The following is a 21,494-nucleotide window of genomic DNA, read 5'->3' as shown; positions in this document are numbered from 1 at the left end:
TTTTTTTCCCATTCTGCTTGAAGGTGAACATGTGCTCCAGTTTTTTTTTTGTTTTTTTTTTCCAGCCTCTAACAGGTTTGGCCTTTATTTTTCTCTTTTGACCTTCTTCTCCATCTTTGCTAGAGCAAAAGCATCCCAAAGCATGATGCTGCCTCCCCCTTATCTCCCCCTGGGGATCTCATGTTTGGGCTGTCCCAAATGGACCTAAGAACCATCTTTTAAGTGTTATCTACCTCCTCTGCACAATGTTTGGTTGGTTTGTTAAATAAATCCCCGAAAACACAGATTCTACCTGTTTTGTTTGTTTGCAACGTGACAAACTGTGACAAAGTTTAGAGAATAAATTCCTCAGAAAGGCATCATATATCAGTCACTGATCAAAGAGACACTATTTAGTTTTTTGCCATTCATTACAGATTAAGTAGATTATATCTACATCCTTAAAGCTAATTTAATCTCTCACTCAAAGTGATATTTTAACAAAAGTTGCCTTTCTGAGTAGGTTTGAGACCAGGTAACAAAAAGCTAAATGCTCTGCATGCTTCTCTGGTGACCCTCTATAGAAATGTTCATGTTACTGGATCACCGAAGGGCTCCAAAGAGCATGCAGAACACAATTATTTCGCCAAATTCATTAAAAAAAAATCTTCTGTTGAATGCTAAAATGTGACAAAGTCATTTAAAAAACTGGATAAATCAGATTTTTGTTTAATATCAAAATGTAATTTCAATATAAAATGTCCAATAATAGTTCAAAGATGGCACATTTTCTTAAGATATTTATTGCCTTCCTGTAAAATAATTCTTCAGATTTAAATTTTTTTTTTCCTGTGGGATGGTTCCTTCTGCCCAAGGAGGTGGAATTTCTTCTCCCTTCTAAAGCTGCAAGAACAAAATGGCTTCACTGTTTTCTGTCTTGGGGGTTCTTGCTGCTTTTTCTTAAAACTTCGTTTGAGCATAAGTGTTTTCTTGCAGGGGGTCAGAGAACAGTTATAGGACTGGTCAGGATTTGGATGTGGGTTGTTAAGTAGGAAAAACTTAAAGGATTTTTTTCAAATTCAAGCTACTCATACTTGCAAATTCATAAGGAACTTATTCCTTGTAATTCCACCTTAAAATTGTGCTATTTCTCATTTCCTGCAGGGTATGTAACAGAATTCAGTCCTACATGTTTAAAACTATGAAACAAATGTCATTTAAGATTAATATAACCAATCATAACCTAAACTTTAACATATTTTAAATGTTAACCTCAATTATTAGGTGAAATTACAGTTTTTTTATAATAATAATCTCCTTTATTAAGGGAAAAAGAGCCATCAAAGTCAACCTGGCCCTATTTGAAATAAAATTAGCACCATAAACATAATAGGTCGTGCCCCTTTGGAGAAAACAGCAGCCAATAATTCACTGAGTCTTTTGGTTCATTCTCCTTAGCAGAACTGCTCTGGTTCAGCCACATTGGGAGGTTTTTGAGCAGTAAGGTTCTGCTTAAGGAAACGTCTCAAACCCAGAATAACACCAAACCCTTTTTGAGCTCTCTAGCAGTGGGGTGCCGGTGTGCCTTCAGGATTTTCTCTTAGAGAACAGGAATAATGGTTCAATAATGTCTATCAGTTGAGACACCACACACCCTCAAACTACCATCACCCTGTCTGATTGTTTCTATGAGCTACTTTTTCTTGAATGCTGTGTTAGCTACATGCTAAACGTGATGAGATGCACAGTTTAAATAGAATCTAGGACTTTGGCATTGATGTCCACAGATGCTCCTTGAGTTATTTTTGCAAAGAAGAACAGGAAGCTAGTAGAGACATCCAACTGTAATCAAAGTAATAAATTGTCCTAAAAGGTTTGTCACATATAAACACTTCTGCAGGGGACTGTAGTTCATGCTCCAATTTTTTGAGGTTTTTCAGGGAATTACATCATAAGCAAAAAGTCTAAAATGCACATAGGTAAGTGAAAATAGTTTCTTGTAAAGCCTCTAATTTGGTCTGACAGGAGGAATAGCGACTGGCTCTTTGATACGTCTTTCTCCAGAGGTTTGACGGGAGGAGCTCTTTGGTTTTATTGCCTAACACGGTTCTGCGGGTCTCACCCGACCTGTATGACGGGGCGAGACAGGTTAGTCTAAGAGAGTTAAAGCCTCCCTGTGGGAAGACGGAGGGTTTGTTCAGGCTGTTGGCACATCGATGTCTTTCGTGTCAGTGTCTACAGATGCGGGGTGTGGTACCTTCATCAGAATCCAAACACACTCCTGTTCTCAAACGAGCCATCCAACATTCGCACACACAGACTGTAAACTCTTGTCACATTCCTGCTGAGACGCTTCCTCCTCCTCTCCTCATACTTACTGCTGCTGGCCGCGGGGGCCGGCTGGGGGACAGGGGAGGGGGTCTTCTTGGGAGAGCCCCCGTCTGACATGGCAGTGTAAGAGGGGGGCGAGGAGGAAGAGGAAGATGAGGTGGTGGTGGTGGGGGTCTGAGCCTGCTGGTGGTGCTGCTGCTGGTGTAGATGCTGCTGAGAGTGGAAGCTTAACTGGTTCTGGTAGTTGGGGGCGGGGCCAGGTCCTGACTGACCTATCAGAGGGGGGAGGGGGATTGCCTCGCAGTACTGCGGTGTGAGCGGGAGATGCTGAGAGAGAGGAGAGTAGGAATCGTCGGACTGGCCGTTGGAGTGAGGGTGGGGTGGCTGCTGGGGGTACTGAGGGTGGCCCCCAGCAGTGGGAGGGTCAAGGGGAGGGGGCTTCATCCTAGTGCTGACAGGTGGAAGGGGGTGAGCTACTGGGAGGACTGGCTGAGGGGGTAAACCCTGCTTTACAGGCATGGGCATCATTACTGGAGGGGAGGAGGAGGGTTGGGGGCACTGGGAGTACATCTGCTGCATGTGGGAGGCAGACCAGGTGCCATGTTTGGGGGGGAGATGGATTTCTTGTTGCTGCTGCTGTTGCTGAAGGTGGCGGGCCGCTGTGGGAGGGGAGAGGGGGATCTGACGGACCTGTCGGCCCTGGGTGTTCACTCCGGCCTGGACTGGGGAAAAGGCCGAGGCGAGCGAGGTGGACAGCTGAGAGGACAGCTGGGCCTTGTCCCTCCCACCCCCCACCTCCCTCTCCTGGGAGGGAGACACAGAGGAGGGAGGAGAGGAGGAGGAGGCCACGCGGACGTAGGAGGGCGGCAGTGTGCTAGCCCTGAACTGTCTGTACTCGGGAGGAGTGTCTGGGTGGGTGGGAGGGGTGGACACTTTATACTGGAGGGTGGAAACGACTGCGGCGGGCAGAAGGTGGGAAAGGCAGAGAGAGAGAGAGACAGAGAGGAGGAGGAGATGCAGACGAAGGAGGGTAACAAACAAAGGAGAACAGAAAAGAGAAAAACGTGAGAATAATGAAAAGCAACTGAACAGTCAAGCAAGTAAGATGAGAAAAAATCAGGAGCAGTCAAAAAACAGAAGCCAACAGCAAATAAGAAAGAAGCAAAATATCATAATAAAAAAGAACAAGCAGCAGAATGCAACATGACTGAGCCATGATCAGAGAGCATGTGGCATTTCCCCCCACCGGCAGCTGGAAGAACGATGGCGGTACAACATGTTGCAGGGGACGGAGAGGGGGGGGGGGGGGGGGGGGGGGGGGACTGATATAACCATTCACATCAGGGACAAAGGGCCATGTTTAAGTCTGTAGGTGAAGTTAAAGAGCAGACTTGAACATTTAACATGTGTAAATGGATTCAAATAAAAACCATAGGGACTTTGGGAAAACTACAGAGGGAAGCCTTTTTTATCCAGGAATTTCTGGTATTCCCCACAGGTGAAGTAATCTGTGTGCTTTGGAAACATAAAGCCAACCTGACCTACTAAAGGAAAAACCAAACAAAGGCGGGTCAACATAAATTCGCTCTCGTCAGGACCGTTTATTGGTAAATGGAGGCCTCTTGGTGAGTGTTTTGTTTTGGATGTTTGTGCACTGGGGATCATGTGACGTGCTGCGTTCAGGCTTCAATGGGCGTGTGTGTGTTTATACTGGGGGGTGTGGGTGTGTTTGCTGGAGCCTCACCTGATCCCGACGTCCGCCGCTCCCTCTCCTTGTGCGCCTGCATCTGATGCTGCTCCATCATCCTATCAAGTGCAAGGATGTCACTGCGTTTGCTCTCAGTAAATCTGCGGTCACTTGACGAGGCCTTAAACCAGGGCATTTCTTTCATGCCGTAGAGCATGAAAGAAATGAGTTTTTCACTTTTTATATAAACTAAAACAACTTCTTCCTATAAACAAAACTCCCAAACCCCTTTTAATCATAATTCTGATCCTTTCAGCCATAATCTTTGCAACTGAGAGTCTCAATCAGGAAACGTTTGCAACACTTCAGCGCCAAAAAATAAAGTTGGAGATACCAAGATTTAAATGACATTTAATTTCATGTGGAGTTGTTAAAGGGATGAATTATACACCATATTTTGCCTTCTGTTGCAATAAAAGCTCTTAACGACTTGGAAAAACCATCCTGTTCTCTGTCATCTCTGTGCCTGTTGTGTTTGGTTGCAGGTTGCATTCAGAATGAGATGTGTAGGAAACTATAACCTGTCAAAAAAATAAAAAAATAAAAGTGAAAATCCTGCTACACTTGATGGGCCTGTTGGTGCAGACATTTCCTTAGTGCAGCGGGAAGCAACTATGTGCAGAACCTGGAGGTAAAAATGGGTGCAGTTTCAGTAAATCTTTATATTTAGCTTGCGTCTCTTTGAAGGCTCCAAACTGTTCATAAAATAATGAGATTGACGACGTTAAATCAATGCTTGAGAGAAACTGTTGAGCTGCACTGATTGACTACTTGTTCAGGAAGAGATAAATAATTTTATATCTAGATGTCTGTAAAATATTCATCTTAATCAGCTATGAAAACTTATTTATCCATAACATTTTTTTTTCAATTTTTTTCCTTTTTTTTGTAAAACTAACAGTTTCAGATCATCAGATAAACTTTAATATGAGAGAAACTCAACCGGATTAAATGCTTGAGGCCCTTTTTTGTACAATAGTCTCCTTTATTTAGCAAAAAGAGTTATGCAAACCAATTTGTCTCCACAGAAAAGGAAGTATTGCAGCATAAACCTTAAAACTGGTTTTGCCGCTTTTGGAGGCAGTAACTGTCATGATTGTGATTTCTATTGTTAAAGGAAAGTCTCCATACAAACTAAACTGATCCTTTTTAAAAGTAAACTACGCAAACTATGCCAAAAGATTCCAGGAAGGAACACGTTCAAGAAATTAAAGAAGATATGAAAAAAAAAAAAAAAAACATTTATCAGCCCTAATTTATGACGCCCAAACATGGTGGTGGGAGTGTAATGGTTAGTAGCTAATGTCCTGTTTCAGGACCCTTATGACTTGCCATAGAATCAATCCAGATTGGGTCTTTGAAGTAGGACAATGATCCAAAGCAAACCAGAGAGTCCACCACAAATAGGCTGAAAACATCTGTGTGGTCTAATCAAAGTAAGCGTAATTGAGATGATCTTTAAAAGCCCATTTATGCTTTCAACCTGTTGGTTTAGGACAAGGAGAGGGACAAAATTCTTCCTTCCAAGTAAAAAAGATTCAATAACTGTTAAAAAAGAAAGTTAAAAAAGCAATCACATTAACTCAGAAAAAAAAACTTTCTAGTTTGAATGAGTCTTTTCTCTCTATCATGACAATGGTTGTTTAAAAACGTTTTTTATTTTTATTTCTAAGAATCTGTATTTGTATGATGTTCTGAAACATTTAATGTGAAAGCCTCTTCATTAAATACCTGACGCATTATGACCTGCCCTCTAACCAGAACCGGCGCGTCACAGAGGCTTACTGAGGTGCTGAAGGACAAACTGTGTGTAGGGCTGCACAACACCAGGAAATAATTTGATACTTCATTATTCTTGAGAACTGAGAGGACCTTATCAGTCAGATATTTCCATTTTTTTTTTATTCCTATCACGATTCTCCCAGTTTTCTCTGGGACGCTGAAAGGCTTAAGAACCATCATCTCAATTAGGCCTAAGCTACTGCATACGTGCCAACAGGCTGAACCTCATGTCATTTAAGTTAATGTTCTGCATATTGGGATAATGATACATTGATAAAACTAAGGCTTCTATTATAGATGCTAATAGACATTTAATAGATGTGTTACTTATTCATCTGTAACACTTTATAACTCATTCATGAGTGTTTATAATGATGTTTAAACTGATGGATTTCTTGCCTTAAAGGATCCTGTTTTTCATTTTAATAAGGGTTGCTTATATTCAACATTTCAGACTAAGTCACAAAACAAAACAATATGTTTATACCATACAAAATATATTGAATATAGATTAAACAGTTATGAATGAGCAATTACGGATTAAATGAAACCATATCTATAAGATATTTATTACCCATCTATAACAGGAGCCTTGCTTTAAATTGTTTTGTTTTTTTAACACAAATGTTTTGCAGTTCTAGGTTAGAACACCCAAAGACTTTTTATATGGAGGCAGAGAACAATATTTTAGTTTGAATCTGTCTGATGCATGTGATACCATAAGGAAGAAGGGTAAAAATAAAATATTTGTTTCTCCCTTAAGGTTGGTCTTTTTTTGCTATTTCTACATGTCCTCATGAGAATCATACCTCCTCTGTGCTTCGCTTTCTTCTGAGGACGGACCGTTTTGGCGCTGAACTACAGGACCTGAAAAACACAAAAAGATTTTAAAGCTAAAACCAACCTGACAGGCTGCAAAATATGATCGATGTGAATCATTGAATTACAATTTTTCTTTCAGTTAAAACTTCATTTTTAATAGAATAGCAGAATAATGGAAGAAATCTGCAATCCTGCAGTGGGCTCAAAATGAGTGCTATTGTACAGAAACATCTTTCCAGATAAAAATAAAACATTAAAATGATCATGCAAGGTGAAAAACTGTGAACAGAAAGGCAGCCCAAGCACACAGCAGCTGGCATCATGTGAGGCGCATTGATTTAGTGCTGAAGGGGCTCCAAACTGTTTCTTTACAACACTGACGACCACAGGAATTTCAGCCTCAAACCGCTGCAAAGAAAAAACACTGGGATAAACTGAGACCTGGCAACGATAAAGGAGGAAATAACCAGAAAAGGGGGGGAATGGAAAAAAAAGGAAAGGGAGCTGGTGCTGAATGTTAGAGGGATGATTGTGTCAAATGACTGGTTCGGTTCTACACACACACCCACACACACACGACTGAAGGGGCTATTAACAGGAAGCATCGGGGGGCACTTATCACATATCACTGGAATACCAGTCATTAGAACTCTAACACCCAGGGTGGCATCAGGATCCCCCGCAGGCCGATATTTCCGTTCACTGCGTCTGCAGCTGCAGGCGGGGCGACTGGGATCACACCGCTGGCAGAGAGAAATCCTCTGGATTTAGCTTCAGGCTCTTACCACTTTCTATTATTTATTCTTCTAATGCTAAACATTAAAGGGGCCATAGAATGCAAAACCGAGTTTACATTGTCATAGATGAATAACGATAGTTCAGTGGGTGAAATGGACGTACAGAGAAGTTCAAACGCCATCGACACCTTCTTTCTCTGCAAATCTCACAATTCTAAAATTCCACCATAAAACAGGTGAATCCAAACGAAGCACCGAGTTGATGTAAACTCGGGGATGTTGCTTTATTAGGTTCTGGCGTGTACTTTTGGCACGCCCCAAAATTGACATACAGACCAGCCCACTGGGTCACTGGCCCAAGGGAGGGGGGGGTATGAAGTGTTGACTGCTGGGCCGCTGACTGGACCGGACCTCAGCAGAGAGCCATGAGCCGCCCGTCCTCGGGCTCGGTGTGTTTCGACTGCGTGCTGCACTGAAATCGACCAAAATCCCGGACGATTTTGAAATTCCCCACTGATATATTTTTTAGGTATGAAAAGTAAGACATGTCTGGGAAAAGGAGTGCATCTGGTAACCCTATCATATAAACAATTAGATGTTTCAGTGAGTGAGTGCTTGTTGCTATGATGCGTCTTTGCTCAGCAGCTTCCCTTGTTGTAAACCAACCAATCAGCGCACAGCTAATCTAAATATTAATGAGCATACCATAAAAGGAAGAAAACCTGTTGTTTCATTCTAGAGCTTTTAACCAGGCTGGAATTAGGGCTCATAGAACAGCAAAGATGCCATTTTCAGCCCAACCAATGTTACACACCCTATTCAGAGACCTTAAGGACCAGCACCAAATACCCTATAGAATCATTCTATGACCCCTTCAAGGAAAAACATGTCTGTTTAAAATCAGCAAACTTGATAATTCCTCACAACATGATGCTGCCACTACCGTGTTACACAGGTGGGACAATGTGTAACTATTCCTGTTCTGCTTAAGTCTCATATGACCAGAAAAAGTTCTTTACCTGATTTATGTGTCTTTTTCTTGGCTTGTCCCACACTTTAGACAAGATTAAGTTTTTTTTTTTTTTTTTTTACACTTTATTCTTATGACTCTTCCTTAAAAACCAATGCAGTGCTATAATGGAGGCACCTGTTCACTAAGTCTCCAGCTCCTTCTCTGATGTGAAATGTCCAGAACTCTGGATATTTTTTTGTAACCTAAACCCACTTTGATTTTTCTCCTCGTTTATGAGGAGTTATGTCATATAATTCCTGGTATTCTGATGTGATTTGCTCACTCATTTTCTCTAAAGCACTTATACAGCCTCCACAAACAGCTCAATTTATGCTGAGACAACATTACAAGACAAAGACACTAGTAACCTGTTAAGAGGCTTCTGAAGGCAGCTGTTTGCACCAAATGTAATGTACCTGTTTCAGGAACATAGACCGGAGGTCTTCAACAGGGGGTCCGTGACCCCTAGGGGGTCCGCAGAGGTACTGCATGGGGGTCACGAAAGTTTTGATTGATTAGACTTTTTTTTATATTTCCCCCTGCAATTTTTTTCCACTAAATAACTAATTAACATGAATTCAACAGACTGTAGTAAACAGATAAATGGAGGCAGAAGATGTCTTTCAGTCATCAATGCTCACATTCAGCGACACACAGGAGCTCTTTCAAGCTGGACACCGTTTCATTCACAACACCTGTCCCATCAACCAGGAATCAGAAATACTTTACTAATCCCTGGGAGGGATTACTTTCGTTACATTACTCTATATGTAATAGAGCAGGGGTCTTCAACGTCTTCCAGGCCAAAGACCCCCAAGCCTATGACAAGATTGAGCAGGGACCCCCTAATTATACATAGTATGAAATAGTGTTCTATCAAACTGGTCCTATAGTCATTCACTATTACAGATGGAGTAATGTAACGAAAGTAATTTCTCCCTGGCATTATTAAAGTATTTCTGGTTCTGATTCCTGGTTGACGGGACAGGTGTTGTGAATGAAACGGTGCCCAACTTGAAAGATCTCCTGTGAAACGAATTGAGATTGGATCCCAGTTTTCTTTTTTTTTAAAGAAATTCCTCTAATTTTTAAACCTGAATGCATCATGTTTTTTTATTCTTATTCAGATTTTATAGAAAAATTTAATTTTAAGTTAAATTAAGTCAAAAATATATAAAATTTCTAAATTATGAACGTATATTGACCTAATAAGAAATATAATTTTAATTAAATCCAATATATTATTATATATTATAATATTTTAAACTTTAATATATTTAAATCCCTTGCCCTGTTTTTTTATTTCATGCTTTTCTGTGCCCCCAGGAAAACCAAGCTGGCCCTCTGGTACATTTGGTCTAGAACCGCCACTGGCATTGAAAACTGAAAGACATCTTGTGCCTCCATTTATCTGTTTACTACAGTGTGTTGAATTCATGTTAATGTGAATTTAAAGAGATTTTAATTAGTGGAAAAAATTGCAGGGGGGGGATATAAAAATAAAAGTCTAATCAACTAAAACTTTCGCGACCCCCCTGCAGTACCTCTGGGGACCCCCTAGGGGTCGCGGACCCCCTGTTGAAGACCTTTGTAATAGAGGGACTATAGGAGCAGTTTGATATAACAAATTTTTCATACAATTTATATAATTAGGGGGTCCCCGCTCCATCTCACCATCAGTTTGGGGGTCCTTGGCCTGGAAAACGTTGAAGACCCCTGACATAGACCATTTTTAATTTTTTTAAATTTATTTAAAAAGATGTTAAAACCAATGTGTAATTGCTTAGGTTTGTTTATTATTTAAGGTTTTGGGCTATAATGTTAAAATGTAGAACAGCTGAAGGGGATAGGAGTGTTTAAAATGGTTCTCTAAATGTAAATGAGGGCCAAAGCTTTTTTTGCTGTATTTGTGGGATGGTGTATGATGATGAACACGCCCCAACAAAGATAGAGGTGGAGGAGAAAGAAAAGAACACACTGCCATCCCATATAACTTAGAATTTTCTTCCCATACATCATCTCCTTTTATTTCAGACCTCAACAAACTCCCAGAGAGAGGTTGGTTCATCCTTCAGCAAAAAATCCAAAACGCCAACCAGCTTGGTGTTTGCACCTCATTGCACAAGTAATACCCAGTCTTCTAGATTAAAAAACAACCTAAACATGTCCAAAATCTTGATATTTTGGACAGAAAATATGAATGCATAGAGGTGAACATCTTACCAAAGCAGAAGCAGAAAAGCTACATAATCCAACACAAAAGAAATATATTTAATGTTTTCTTTTTTGCAGCTTAAAGTTAAATTCCTTTGCCATACTGTCAAGAAGCACCACAAAAAAATTGTGGAAAACACTGCTTTACTCAGAAAGGTCCTCTGTTTATGAGAACACAGTGCTTTTCTGTAGCTCCTGCTCCACAGGGGGGTGAAATGAACCTGTGCTCACACCAATAATCTGCTGGTCAGACTTAAGTTCTGCACATGCAGCTTTTTCTACCATTTGTTTTCATACTAATTACAAAAACTCGTTTATTCAGAGTACATTATGTCTTCTGTTTCAGAGCTATGCTAATTGGAACAATGTCTGCAGGTCTCAGCTAAGAGAAGAACAGAAAAAAATGTATTAAATACTAAATAAAAAGAATAAAATAAGAAGAAGCTGCAACATCTTTCCACCTTCAGCATTAAAAACATGTCAGGCATTTTCCTCCCCAACATGAAACTTACTGAGGATGATGACGGCTGAAGAAATGCGTCTGAGGTCACTGGTTGGAATATCAGGAGTCAGCATGCTGCTCTAACCTTCCTAAATCCACAGCCTGCTAGCAACCACTGCTGTCACTGCTGCAGCTTTAACGACAAACAGCTGGAGAGCCATGAATGCGTTTCAATGGATGGAAACAAAGTTGGAAATGCAACCAAGAAAAAAAAAAAAGAGCTGCCCCATGAGCATGATGGGGTACGACATTTAGGCTCCATGGGAGATATTTTAGCAACCATCAGGAGGGTCACAACGATGGGATGGAATGACAGTGCAGTAAAACCCTCCCCCCCGCACACACGCACACACTGAGCACATAAGTAGCTTGTAACCAGAGATGCTCTGAAACCGTCTGGTAACTAAGAGTATGAGTAAGTTTGGCTTAAAATACACTTCAGGATTTTAAAGAAGGTTGTTCACTTCACATTGAATAGACTAAATCATTAGACAGACCCTCTGATGCAGGTCAAAATTACTTAAAAAATGCTTTCAATCTTAATATAACAAAATGAAATGGGTGATAAGTTGTATGAACATATTTATACAAATCTGTAATGTTTAAAAATACCAAAAAATAAAATTAAATAAATATAATTTAATATATTTATATAAATATACATACAATACATATAAACACCCCACAAGTACAAATAAAACTACATTTACATCAATAGTACATTGATAACGTTGAAAGCACGCCTGCTGTACCTCACATCAGCCAGCAGGGGGCAGTAAGTTAGTATAGCAGAATCTCTCATAATGGCAAATCCAACATTATTATTAAAAGAGCTGGCAACAAATGAAATGTTTTTTTTTATTCTTTCATTATTTCATTTACACAGAACCACCTGCTCTGGAATACATTTATTCCAGTTTATTTGTTGTGTTTGGATAAATTTACTCTTTAAAAGAACATACAACCCCATTTTATGTCATCATATAACTATTTTGGGTCTTGAGCGCCGGATAAATTGCAGTGGCAAGTCGGATCTGATACGTGGGCCTTTAGATTAGCATGTATGGTTTGATAGTGAAAATTTATCACATTCACTGAATGCAGACATTTTCAGTCTAGAATAGAGATGCACTGATTTGATATATTTGTATGTATCCCTTTATCGGGAAAAAAAAATCTCAATCAGTTGAAAAAGGCCCCAATTCGTAGGGACAGATGTATTCAACCTATTTCTATAATAGATTTGGGTTAAAATTAATTAAAATCCTTTGAATTGTGGGAAAGTTTACCCCTTTATTGGAGTCTGTTATTTAATAAAACAGTTAATTTTAATAAATAAGGTAGAATTTCAGGATGGAATTTGTCCTTTTAACGCTCTTTAAAATGTACTGTTTTTATCACTTTCCTTTATAAAATTCTATTGATCTCAGGTTTCCTTTGGGGTATACATGTATACATTAATACATATAATTTTCAAGCGTATCAGTCAAATAAGTAAAACTGAGCTGATATTGACAACCAATATGTACTTCTATTAAATTTCTGTTTTTTTTGTTCCACTGGTCGATTTTTTATGCAAGTCTGCTCTTTACTAATGCAGGTGAAGCGGATGTTTTACACAAGTAAAACTAGCAACCATTCATCTTCGCTTTACGCAAGTAAAAGTACAATGTAGTAAAACTACTACTAAAAGAAAAATTTCTCTCAAAAGTTATTTAAGTACTTATAACTACATCAGTGCTACCTCATCTCTGCTTGTGGCTAAATATTCAAACCTGAACTCTGCAGGTGCAATCACATCTAGATTCCTAACCGGTGTATTAAGAGAAGGCAGGTTTATCACCTAAAACACACCAAAAAAAATGATAAAAAATATTGACTTGTGCTTGAAATAAATGATAAAACAAAAGAAAAAGTTTTAAGAAGCAGAATGAAGTAATAAATTACCAAGTAAAAGTGTTTGAGTACAATGATGCAGGTATAATTAATTGAACTGGACAGAGAGAGACTGCTTTCTCCATCTAATCGTAATTTCTAACACAGTAATAAAGATTTACATCATTTCTGTTTTTTCACAGAACAGCCCAAATCTGCAGAGAACCTAGGACCTGGGGGCTGACTTAATGCATAGATGGTTAAAACCGAATCCTCGGGTTAAATCAAAACTGCAAACCATGGAAATGATGTTTTCAGGTAAAGTCTGGGTACAAATATTTGTATTTTTTATTTTAAAACCCTTTTTAAATGTCAAAATGAAAAGATCAGAGCATGTTTTATGTGAGTTACTCAAGATCAAAATCTACAGGGAGGTAGAACTTGCTTAAAATTTAGTTTCATCAGTAAATCAGCTGATATGACAAAAAAGGTGATCTAATGCTGCGTTCACACCGGGGGCAGCAAAAGCAGCAAAATCGTGCCTGCTGCTTCATTTTTGCTGCTTGTACCAGTTAGTTCTGACGTGCGGCTGAAGCAGCTTTGCTGCTCTGCCTGCGCGGTCCAAAAGTATGGCAAGCCAAGAAGGTCATATTTCGCATTGAATTGTCGCGTTAAAATTGAAGTTAACCCGCAAAAAACGCGCGTTCTCCCGAGATTACGCCGCTTTTTACGCCGTCTTTTACCAACAAGCGCCGCCTTTTACGCGCGTCATGATAGTACCACAAGACGCGCGTTAAATACGCGCGTTGTGTCGGTCAGAACGCGCGTTAAATACGCGCGTTGTGTCGGTCAGAACGCGCGTATTTAACGCGCGTTTTCCTAATATGATAATGTTGTCCTTCCTTCTTTTCCCACAGCCAATGCATTTGAACTGGTTGCATCCAATCTCTGATCAAGGCAGCCAGACCAAGAAAGTTCAGCACAGATCTGCTTTGTGGAAAACTGCACAGAGCTCAATGTTGCAGCATTGCCAGAATTCACTGCATTGCCGTTTCACAAAGCCTTAATTTTAGGAATATATCCACTACTTACACTTTGCTGTTATTTTGAATCCATTCCATGCCTATTTTCACGTAAAAACGTTTTGCATCAACATGCATCGCCAACTAATGTTTTGTATCCACAGGTATTAGTAGGAATGTTTCACCACTTAATACTACTGAGAGGTGGTGTGGTGACTTAAGTGACCGCCTTCAATGCGATGCTTTTGCTTCGTGGCGGGTTCGAATCCGGCAGAGGCAGTCCGACTTTTCCCTTTATATTCTGTCTTGTCTCCAACCAAGCCCATTTATTTCTTTATTTTTTTTCTGAGAATATAATCATAAATGTAGCCTACTTCACTGTTTTTGATCCATCGCCATGCATTCTGTCATGTAAAAACTTTTTATATTGTACTAATAAAATGACAATAAAGGGGACACTTGTCTTCCAGAAAATTTGTCGGTCTGACTTGTTTTCTGTATATTTTCCTGCATATCACCAACCTTTTTCCATAATGCTTTCTACAGCCATGGAGCAACTGCTGTTAAAATGAAATTAACAGGAAAATTTCTTATTAAAAGTGTTATTAGTGCAATGAGAAAAAGCTAGCCTACTCGTTATATGGCGCCATCTGCAGACTGAAAGAACATTTATGTGACGTGGTTAATATATATATATATATATATATATATATATATATATATATATATATATATATATATATATATATATATATATATATTAACCACGTCACATAAATGTTCTTTCAGTCTGCAGATGGCGCCATATAACGAGTAGGCTACTGGCAGAGCAGCAAACAGGTGTTTGCACCAAAGCTGGGGAACAATATAGGCAAGGTGTGTCTCTTTTTCAAGAGAGAACTGGATACTGGATTCTTTCATCTTTTTTATTTATTATGAACTATTATTTATCTATTTCCCACTACCTTTTACCACTAGTCAATACCTTTACTTATGTGTACTAGAACAAGATCAAAATGTGCAAGAGTCTAATTACATTTTCATTGAGGAGTAGGAGACAAGGTATGGGTGCAGCACCTTCCATTGGGGGTGTATCCAGAAAACAGGTACTACGTTATTTAGATGTTACATTTAATTTTTAACAGCAGTTGTTCCGTGGCTGCAGAAAGCATTATGAGCTTGGGAAAAGGTTAGCGATATGCAGGAAACATACAGAAAACAAGTCAGACCGACACATTTTCTGGAGGACAAGTGGCCCCTTTATTGTCATTTTATTAGCACTATGTAAAAAGTTGTTACATGACAGAATGCATGGCGATGGATCAAAAACAACAGAGAAGTGGGCTACATTTATGGATTATATTCTTGGTTAGAGGCAAGAGAGAATATCAAAGGCATAGGTTGGATTTCAGCTTTGGCAGGAACACTATTGGTCTTCAGTTTCATTGGTCTAATGTCATTGGTCCTTTGCAAAAAGATGCATACTCTTTTTTTTAATGCTTAATGTGAGCATCAGGCTTTGATGTGTTTAAAGAGAACAGCATAATTTCTTCCTAGATTAATACAAATCTTATAAGCACTACACTCACTAGATGCTATTTAGCAATGTTTGAAGCATCACTGGCTCTGATCAATGTGCAATAAGGACTTTTTTCCACTTTGAAAATGTTTGCATTTAAACTTACCAGCCACTAAGACAGAAGGTAAATATGGTCCTATTTAACCTAATATAGTCTAAATATGCCTGTTATATGTTGACGTATCATGGGTTTTCTTTTGAAGATATATAATTGTGCAGAGGTAAACAGGTGAAACCCACTCTTATTTTTTTATCCAATATGCTCTCTCTGTGTCATGCAAAATAATACATTCAAGGGACGGCAAATAAATTTATTGTATTTACATGAGCACTGGAACTATAAGAGGAACTGACACTGAGCATTTTGAAATATTAACTTCACTATACAAGTTGTACATCTGGGCTGTAGTTACTCTATGTAGCCCATTTCATAATTTTTTTTCTATGGCTAAAACAATTAATCATATCTATCAATCATTTAAATAATCGTCAACTGATTTAGTAATTGATTAATAATTAACTGGAGTATAGAGCCACTAAAATGTGCCTTTAGCCAATAGAGCGACCCACTTAGAGAAGGAATTATACCAAGATTATGAAAAAATATGTAAACATTTTGCATTTAAGACAAAAAAACTTTTAGTCTGTCAATATTCTCCATCCAGAACTCCTCAAGAGGAAATTTTCCTGTTAATTTCATTTTAACAGCAGTTGCTCCATGGCTGTAGAAAGCATTATGGAAAAAGGTTGGTGATATGCAGGAAAATATACAGAAAACAAGTCAGACCGACAAATTTTCTGGAAGACAAGTGTCCCCTTTATTGTCATTTTATTAGTACAATATAAAATGTTTTTACATGACAGAATGCATGGCGATGGATCAAAAACAGTGAAGTAGGCTACATTTATGATTATATTCTGAGAAAAAAATAAATAAATAAATGGGCTTGGTTGGAGACAAGACAGAATATAAAGGGAAAAGTCTGACGACATCTGCCGGATTCGAACCTGCCACGAAGCAAAAGCATCGCATTGAAGGCGGTCACTTAACCCACTACGCCACCTCCCGGTAATATTAATCGTTGAAACATTCCTAGTAATACCTGTAAATATAAAACATTAGTTGGCGATGCATGTTGATGCAAAACATTTTTACATGAAAATAGGCATGGAATGGATTCAAAATAACAGCAAAGTGTAAGTAGTGGATATATTCCTAACATTAAGGCTTTGTGAAACGGCAATGCAGTGAATTTTGACAATGCTGCAACATTGAGCTCTGTGCAGTTTTCCACAAAGCAGATCTGTGCTGAACTTTCTTGGTCTGGCTGCCTTGATCAGAGATTGGATGCAACCAGTTCAAATGCATTGGCTGTGGGAAATGAAGGAAGGACATCATTATCATATTAGGAAAACGCGCGTTAAATACGCGCGTTGTGACCAACACAACGCGCGTATTTAACGCGCGTTCTGACCGACACAACGCGCGTATTCAACGCGCGTCTTGCGGTACTATCATGACGCGCGTAAAAGGCGGCGCTTGTTGGTAAAAGACGGCGTAAAAAGCGGCGTAATCTCGGGAGAACGCGCGTTTTTTGCGGGTTAACTTCAATTTTAACGCGACAATTCAATGCGAAATATGACCTTCTTGGCTTGCCATACAAAAGTGGCTCTGACGCGCGTTGGGCGGAGCTTCACTATCCTTTCTCTGCCTTGCAGCTATATTTGCTGTGATCAGTGGGAATAAAGTAGTTTTAATATGTTTTTAAGTGAGAAAATACACCTGAAAACTTCATCAGTGCCGTCAGTTCATCCAGATTACAATCCTGCCTCCCAATATTATTTCTGTCGGAGCCGCTCAGACCCCCACATACCGGCGGTGCGCCGACAGAAGGAATCCATTCATCAGCAGCCTCTGGCGGGTCGCCTCCTCGCGGTTTACCGCGGCGGCTGGTAGGTGTTTTTCATCTAAATAATCTGATCTGCAGGCACCACAATAATAAAAGCGAACATATTCTGCCGGCAGATGTATATATTTTAAGTTAATTATGCGTTAATAAACTGTTTAAGAGGATTAATCAGAGCGGTCTGTGTCATCAGTGCTGTGTCTCTCTCCCAGCCAGCTCCCAGATCAGCTTCTCTGATTGGTTGACGCGGCGCGTCGAGCAGCAAAAATTAAATTTTTCCATCTCGAGCAGCAACGCGTTTGCGGCGCGTCACGTGCGTCAGATGCCAAAACGCGCCCGACGCGCTGCTTCAGCTGCTCAGACGCGCTGCGCTTGCTGCTTGAAACGCGCCGCGGGACCTTTTGCTGCACCTATACGCGCGTCAACCATTGACTTTGCATGTAAACTCGCTGCTTCTGTCGCGCCAGCTGCCCCCGGTGTGAACGCAGCATAAGAGAGGATGTTATGACAGCCTGATGGAAAGTGGCTGTATAAAGAAAATAAAAAAGCTTTTTAAATTTATTATATATTCATTAAAACCTTTTACAAAAAAAAGAAAAAGAAAACATTTTTTAGGGTTTACAAAAATCTTTATATCAAATTGGCAGCATTCTTAATCACTTTCAGCCATTTTTTTAAGTATAAACAGAAAATGGAAACAAAGATGTAAAAAAGGTACATTGGAGGATGTTCTTTTTCCGGATGGATCATCAAAATAAGTGGTCCTCCTAATTGTCAATCATTCTAGTTACCGTATTTTCACGACTATAAGGCACACTTAAACGTCTTTTTTTCCCCTCAAAATGTGCGGTGCGCCCTTTGGTGCGGTGCGCCCTATGTGTGTTGTAACTGCGACTTTTGAGACCACCTCATTGAGGAGATGATGAAAGAGTGGCTGAATGTAAGGAGACCAGGTGTTTTTTTTCCACTCATCACCATCGCTGTTAATATGTGACTCCATGCGTGCCCATCTCACAGCTGATGTGAAAAACATGGGGAAACAAATTAAAGCTGTGCTCGCTGTTCAACCGCTCGACATCGGTGTGAACCGGACCCAGCAGGTGCAGCAGAAGCAGCGAGTTTACATGCAAAGTAAATGGTTGACGCGCGTATAGGAGCAGCAAAAGGTCCCGCAGCGCGTTTTGAGCAGCAGGCGCTGCGTCAGGAGCGTTTAAGCATCTGACGCACCGCCAATGCGCTGCTGCTGCTCGAGATGGAAAAATTGAAGTTTTGCTGCTGGACGCGCCGCATCAACCAATCAGAGAAGCTGATCTGGGAGCTGACAGCGAGACAGACACAGCGCTCTGATGACATATGATATTAACGCAAATGAAAAAGGCTGGATGGATGAGGAGATGATGAAAGCGTGGCTGAGGCAGGTGTATGTGAGGAGAACAGGTGTTTTTTTCCACGCATCACCATCGCAGTTAATCTGTGACTCCATGCGTGCCCATCTCACAGCTGATGAGAAAAACATGGTGAATCAAATGGATGCTGTGCTCGCCGTTATCCCGGGAGGTCTGACAAAGGAACTTCAACCGCTCGACATCGGTGTGAAGCGGCCGTTCAAAGTAAGGCTGCGAGCGGCGTGGGAGCGATGGGTGACAGACAGAGACCACAGTTTCAGGATAAGTGGAAGGCAACGCCGGGCAAGTTACGCCACCGTTTGCAGATGGATTGCAGATGCTTGGACTAACGTGTCTGCTGGCTCTGTTGTTCAAGCTTTCGCAAAAGCCGGCATTATTTCTGAGGAGCCGCGCTGCACGGAAAGTGACTCTGACAGCGAAGAAGGGGAAATTGGCATGTCTGATTTAGCGCAGCTGTTTAATTCAGAAACAGAGGATGATGACTTTGATGGGTTTGATTAATACTTTGTAATAAATACATTAATAAAGCACAATCATACTCAGTTTTGCTCCCGCTCTATTTTTCTACCTGAAAACTTAATTCAACAGCAGCCTCTGGGCCGGGTCTCCTCCTCTTCACCGCGGCGGCTGGCAGGTGTTTTTTCATCTAAATAATCGAAATCTTGCAGCTATATTTGCTGTGATCAGTGGGAATAAAGTAGTTTTAATATGTTTTTAAGTGAGAAAGGCCACCTGAAAACTTAATAATTGCAGTCAGTTCATCCAGATTATCTATTTCTGTCGGAGGCGCTCAGACCCCCACATACCAGCGGTGCACCGACAGTAGAAATCCCTTCAACAGCAGCCTCTAGGCTGGGCAGCCTCCGGGTTCACGCGGCTGCTGGCAGGTGTTTTTCATCTAAATAATTTAAACTGCAGGCACCAGGATACCGGTAATAAAAGCGAACAAATTCCGTCGGCAGGTTTCAGGATTTTAAGTTAATTTAGGAGTGATCACAGCTCTGTCATCTGCGATGTGTCTGTCTCACGGCCAGCACCCGGGTTTGATTAATAGTTTGTAATAAATACATGAATAAAGCACAGTCATACTCAGTTTTGCCTCCGCTGTATTTTTAAATACGCAGTAGAGGTATTTAAAGGTAGTAGAGGACATGTACCGGTATATAAAAAACGCGCCCTATAGTCCGGTGCGCCTTATGTGTGTGTTAAATACAGAAATGGGACACATAACTGAGACTGCGCCTTTTAGTACGGTGCGCCTTATGGTCGTGAAAATACGGTATATGTTTACATAAGGCCGTCCTACGTGCTTGTCCCCATTTTCACGTACAGGTGGTGAGTCTGACATAGTGGAAAAATTGCAAATCTTATTTTTGAAAGTAAGTTTGTAAGAGTGATGCAAACAGCAACTCTTAATTAGAGCATGCACGAGGAGAAATGGGCTTGTGAATGCTATCGCCTGCGTTTAATAGGCGTTCCTTCTCGGGAGCAGTACAGGGTTGTGCATGTGCACTTTTATTTAAAGTGGAGAGGACGGGTCTTTTCAAAAATTTGCGAAAATCCTCCACTATACCGTTAAGTAATTAAATCCATAGTGGTCATTGCTTTAAAGCTACAGTGTGTAATTTTCAGCGACATCTAGCGGTCAGACTGCAGACTGCAGCAACATGAACGTCTCCCCCCCACCGCTTCTCCCCCCCAACAGTACGGCGAGCGTTACGGGACAAAATGTCTTCCACGATGTCGGAATCACCTACCTTCTCAAGTGATGAGGTTTGTTTACATAGATACTTTTACAGATAGTATTTCATTAGTCTGTGTAGGGTATAGATTTCATGTAGACTTAAGATAATAAATATACCCGTTATTTTTTCTACGTCGTTGTGACGTTTTGGTGAGCTGCTTTGCATGGTGATATAAACAGATGAAGTAATTGTAGTCATTAGTTTAACAGCGAGATTGTGTTCGCTGGAAGAATATATATTCCCCGTTTACAGAGTCCAAGTCATGTTTGTGGCACGGGGGTTACAAGGCGAGGAAGAGGGAGAGGAAGAGGGCGAGGGCAGAGAGGCCGTGGTGGGCGTGCAGCTAGGGCCAGGCGAAGGAGGGGTGCCAGCGGGGTGACTAGAGCAGAGGAGGAAAGGCTTGAAGATCTCCAAAGGAGCCGGAGAGAAGTAACCGAGGTATATATCCAGAAAATTATTTTACAGAAAATTACTGAATCATTACCTGTGAAACGTCAGGGACGTTGCTGAATAAGTATACTGGAGAGTAACAGCATCATCACGCAGCATGTTATTGTTTTAGACAGGTCTGAGCATCCTGTACTCCAAAAACTGCAGTTTAGACAATTGTGTGTGTAGGATTAATTACCTGTCCAAGAGAAAACTGGCAACTTGAGCGTCACTTTGAAAACCTTTTTCCTCCATCAGTGACTTCCATCGTGTAAATGCCGTGCCAATGTTGATCCGTGTTTTTTGTCGTTTCTTGTCACGCTTGCGTTTATTCTCGTCGTGTTTCCGCTTCTTAGATGACGGGGGTTCGGTGTCCACCGCTTTTCGTTGTGATACAGAGTAGGC

The 21,494-nt window shown here is 40.5% G+C and overlaps 1 protein-coding gene across 4 annotated transcripts in view; it reads right to left on the bottom strand.

Moving 5' to 3' along the window:
* evla (Enah/Vasp-like a) overlaps positions 1 to 21,494 on the bottom strand; it is a 61,414-nt gene that overhangs the window by 4,307 nt on the left and 35,613 nt on the right. For 3 of the 4 annotated variants that reach the window (XM_038286210.1, XM_038286208.1, XM_038286209.1), the window contains exons 4-6: positions 6,649 to 6,706; positions 4,055 to 4,116; positions 2,358 to 3,266 (exon numbers count right to left, since the gene is read on the bottom strand). In XM_038286210.1, the coding sequence (XP_038142138.1) occupies positions 2,358 to 3,266; positions 4,055 to 4,116; positions 6,649 to 6,706 (1,029 nt within the window). Of the gene's footprint in view, positions 1 to 2,357; positions 3,267 to 4,054; positions 4,117 to 6,648; positions 6,707 to 11,136; positions 11,300 to 21,494 lie in introns of those variants that run through there. The other variant, XM_038286211.1, reaches the window with a different exon arrangement.

This window comes from Cyprinodon tularosa, unplaced genomic scaffold (assembly GCF_016077235.1).
Source record: "Cyprinodon tularosa strain WSP-4 unplaced genomic scaffold, ASM1607723v1 ctg222, whole genome shotgun sequence".
NCBI lineage: Eukaryota > Metazoa > Chordata > Actinopteri > Cyprinodontiformes > Cyprinodontidae > Cyprinodon > Cyprinodon tularosa.
Note: the sequence above shows the minus strand (reverse complement) of the source record. Positions and strands in the feature narration are given on the sequence as shown.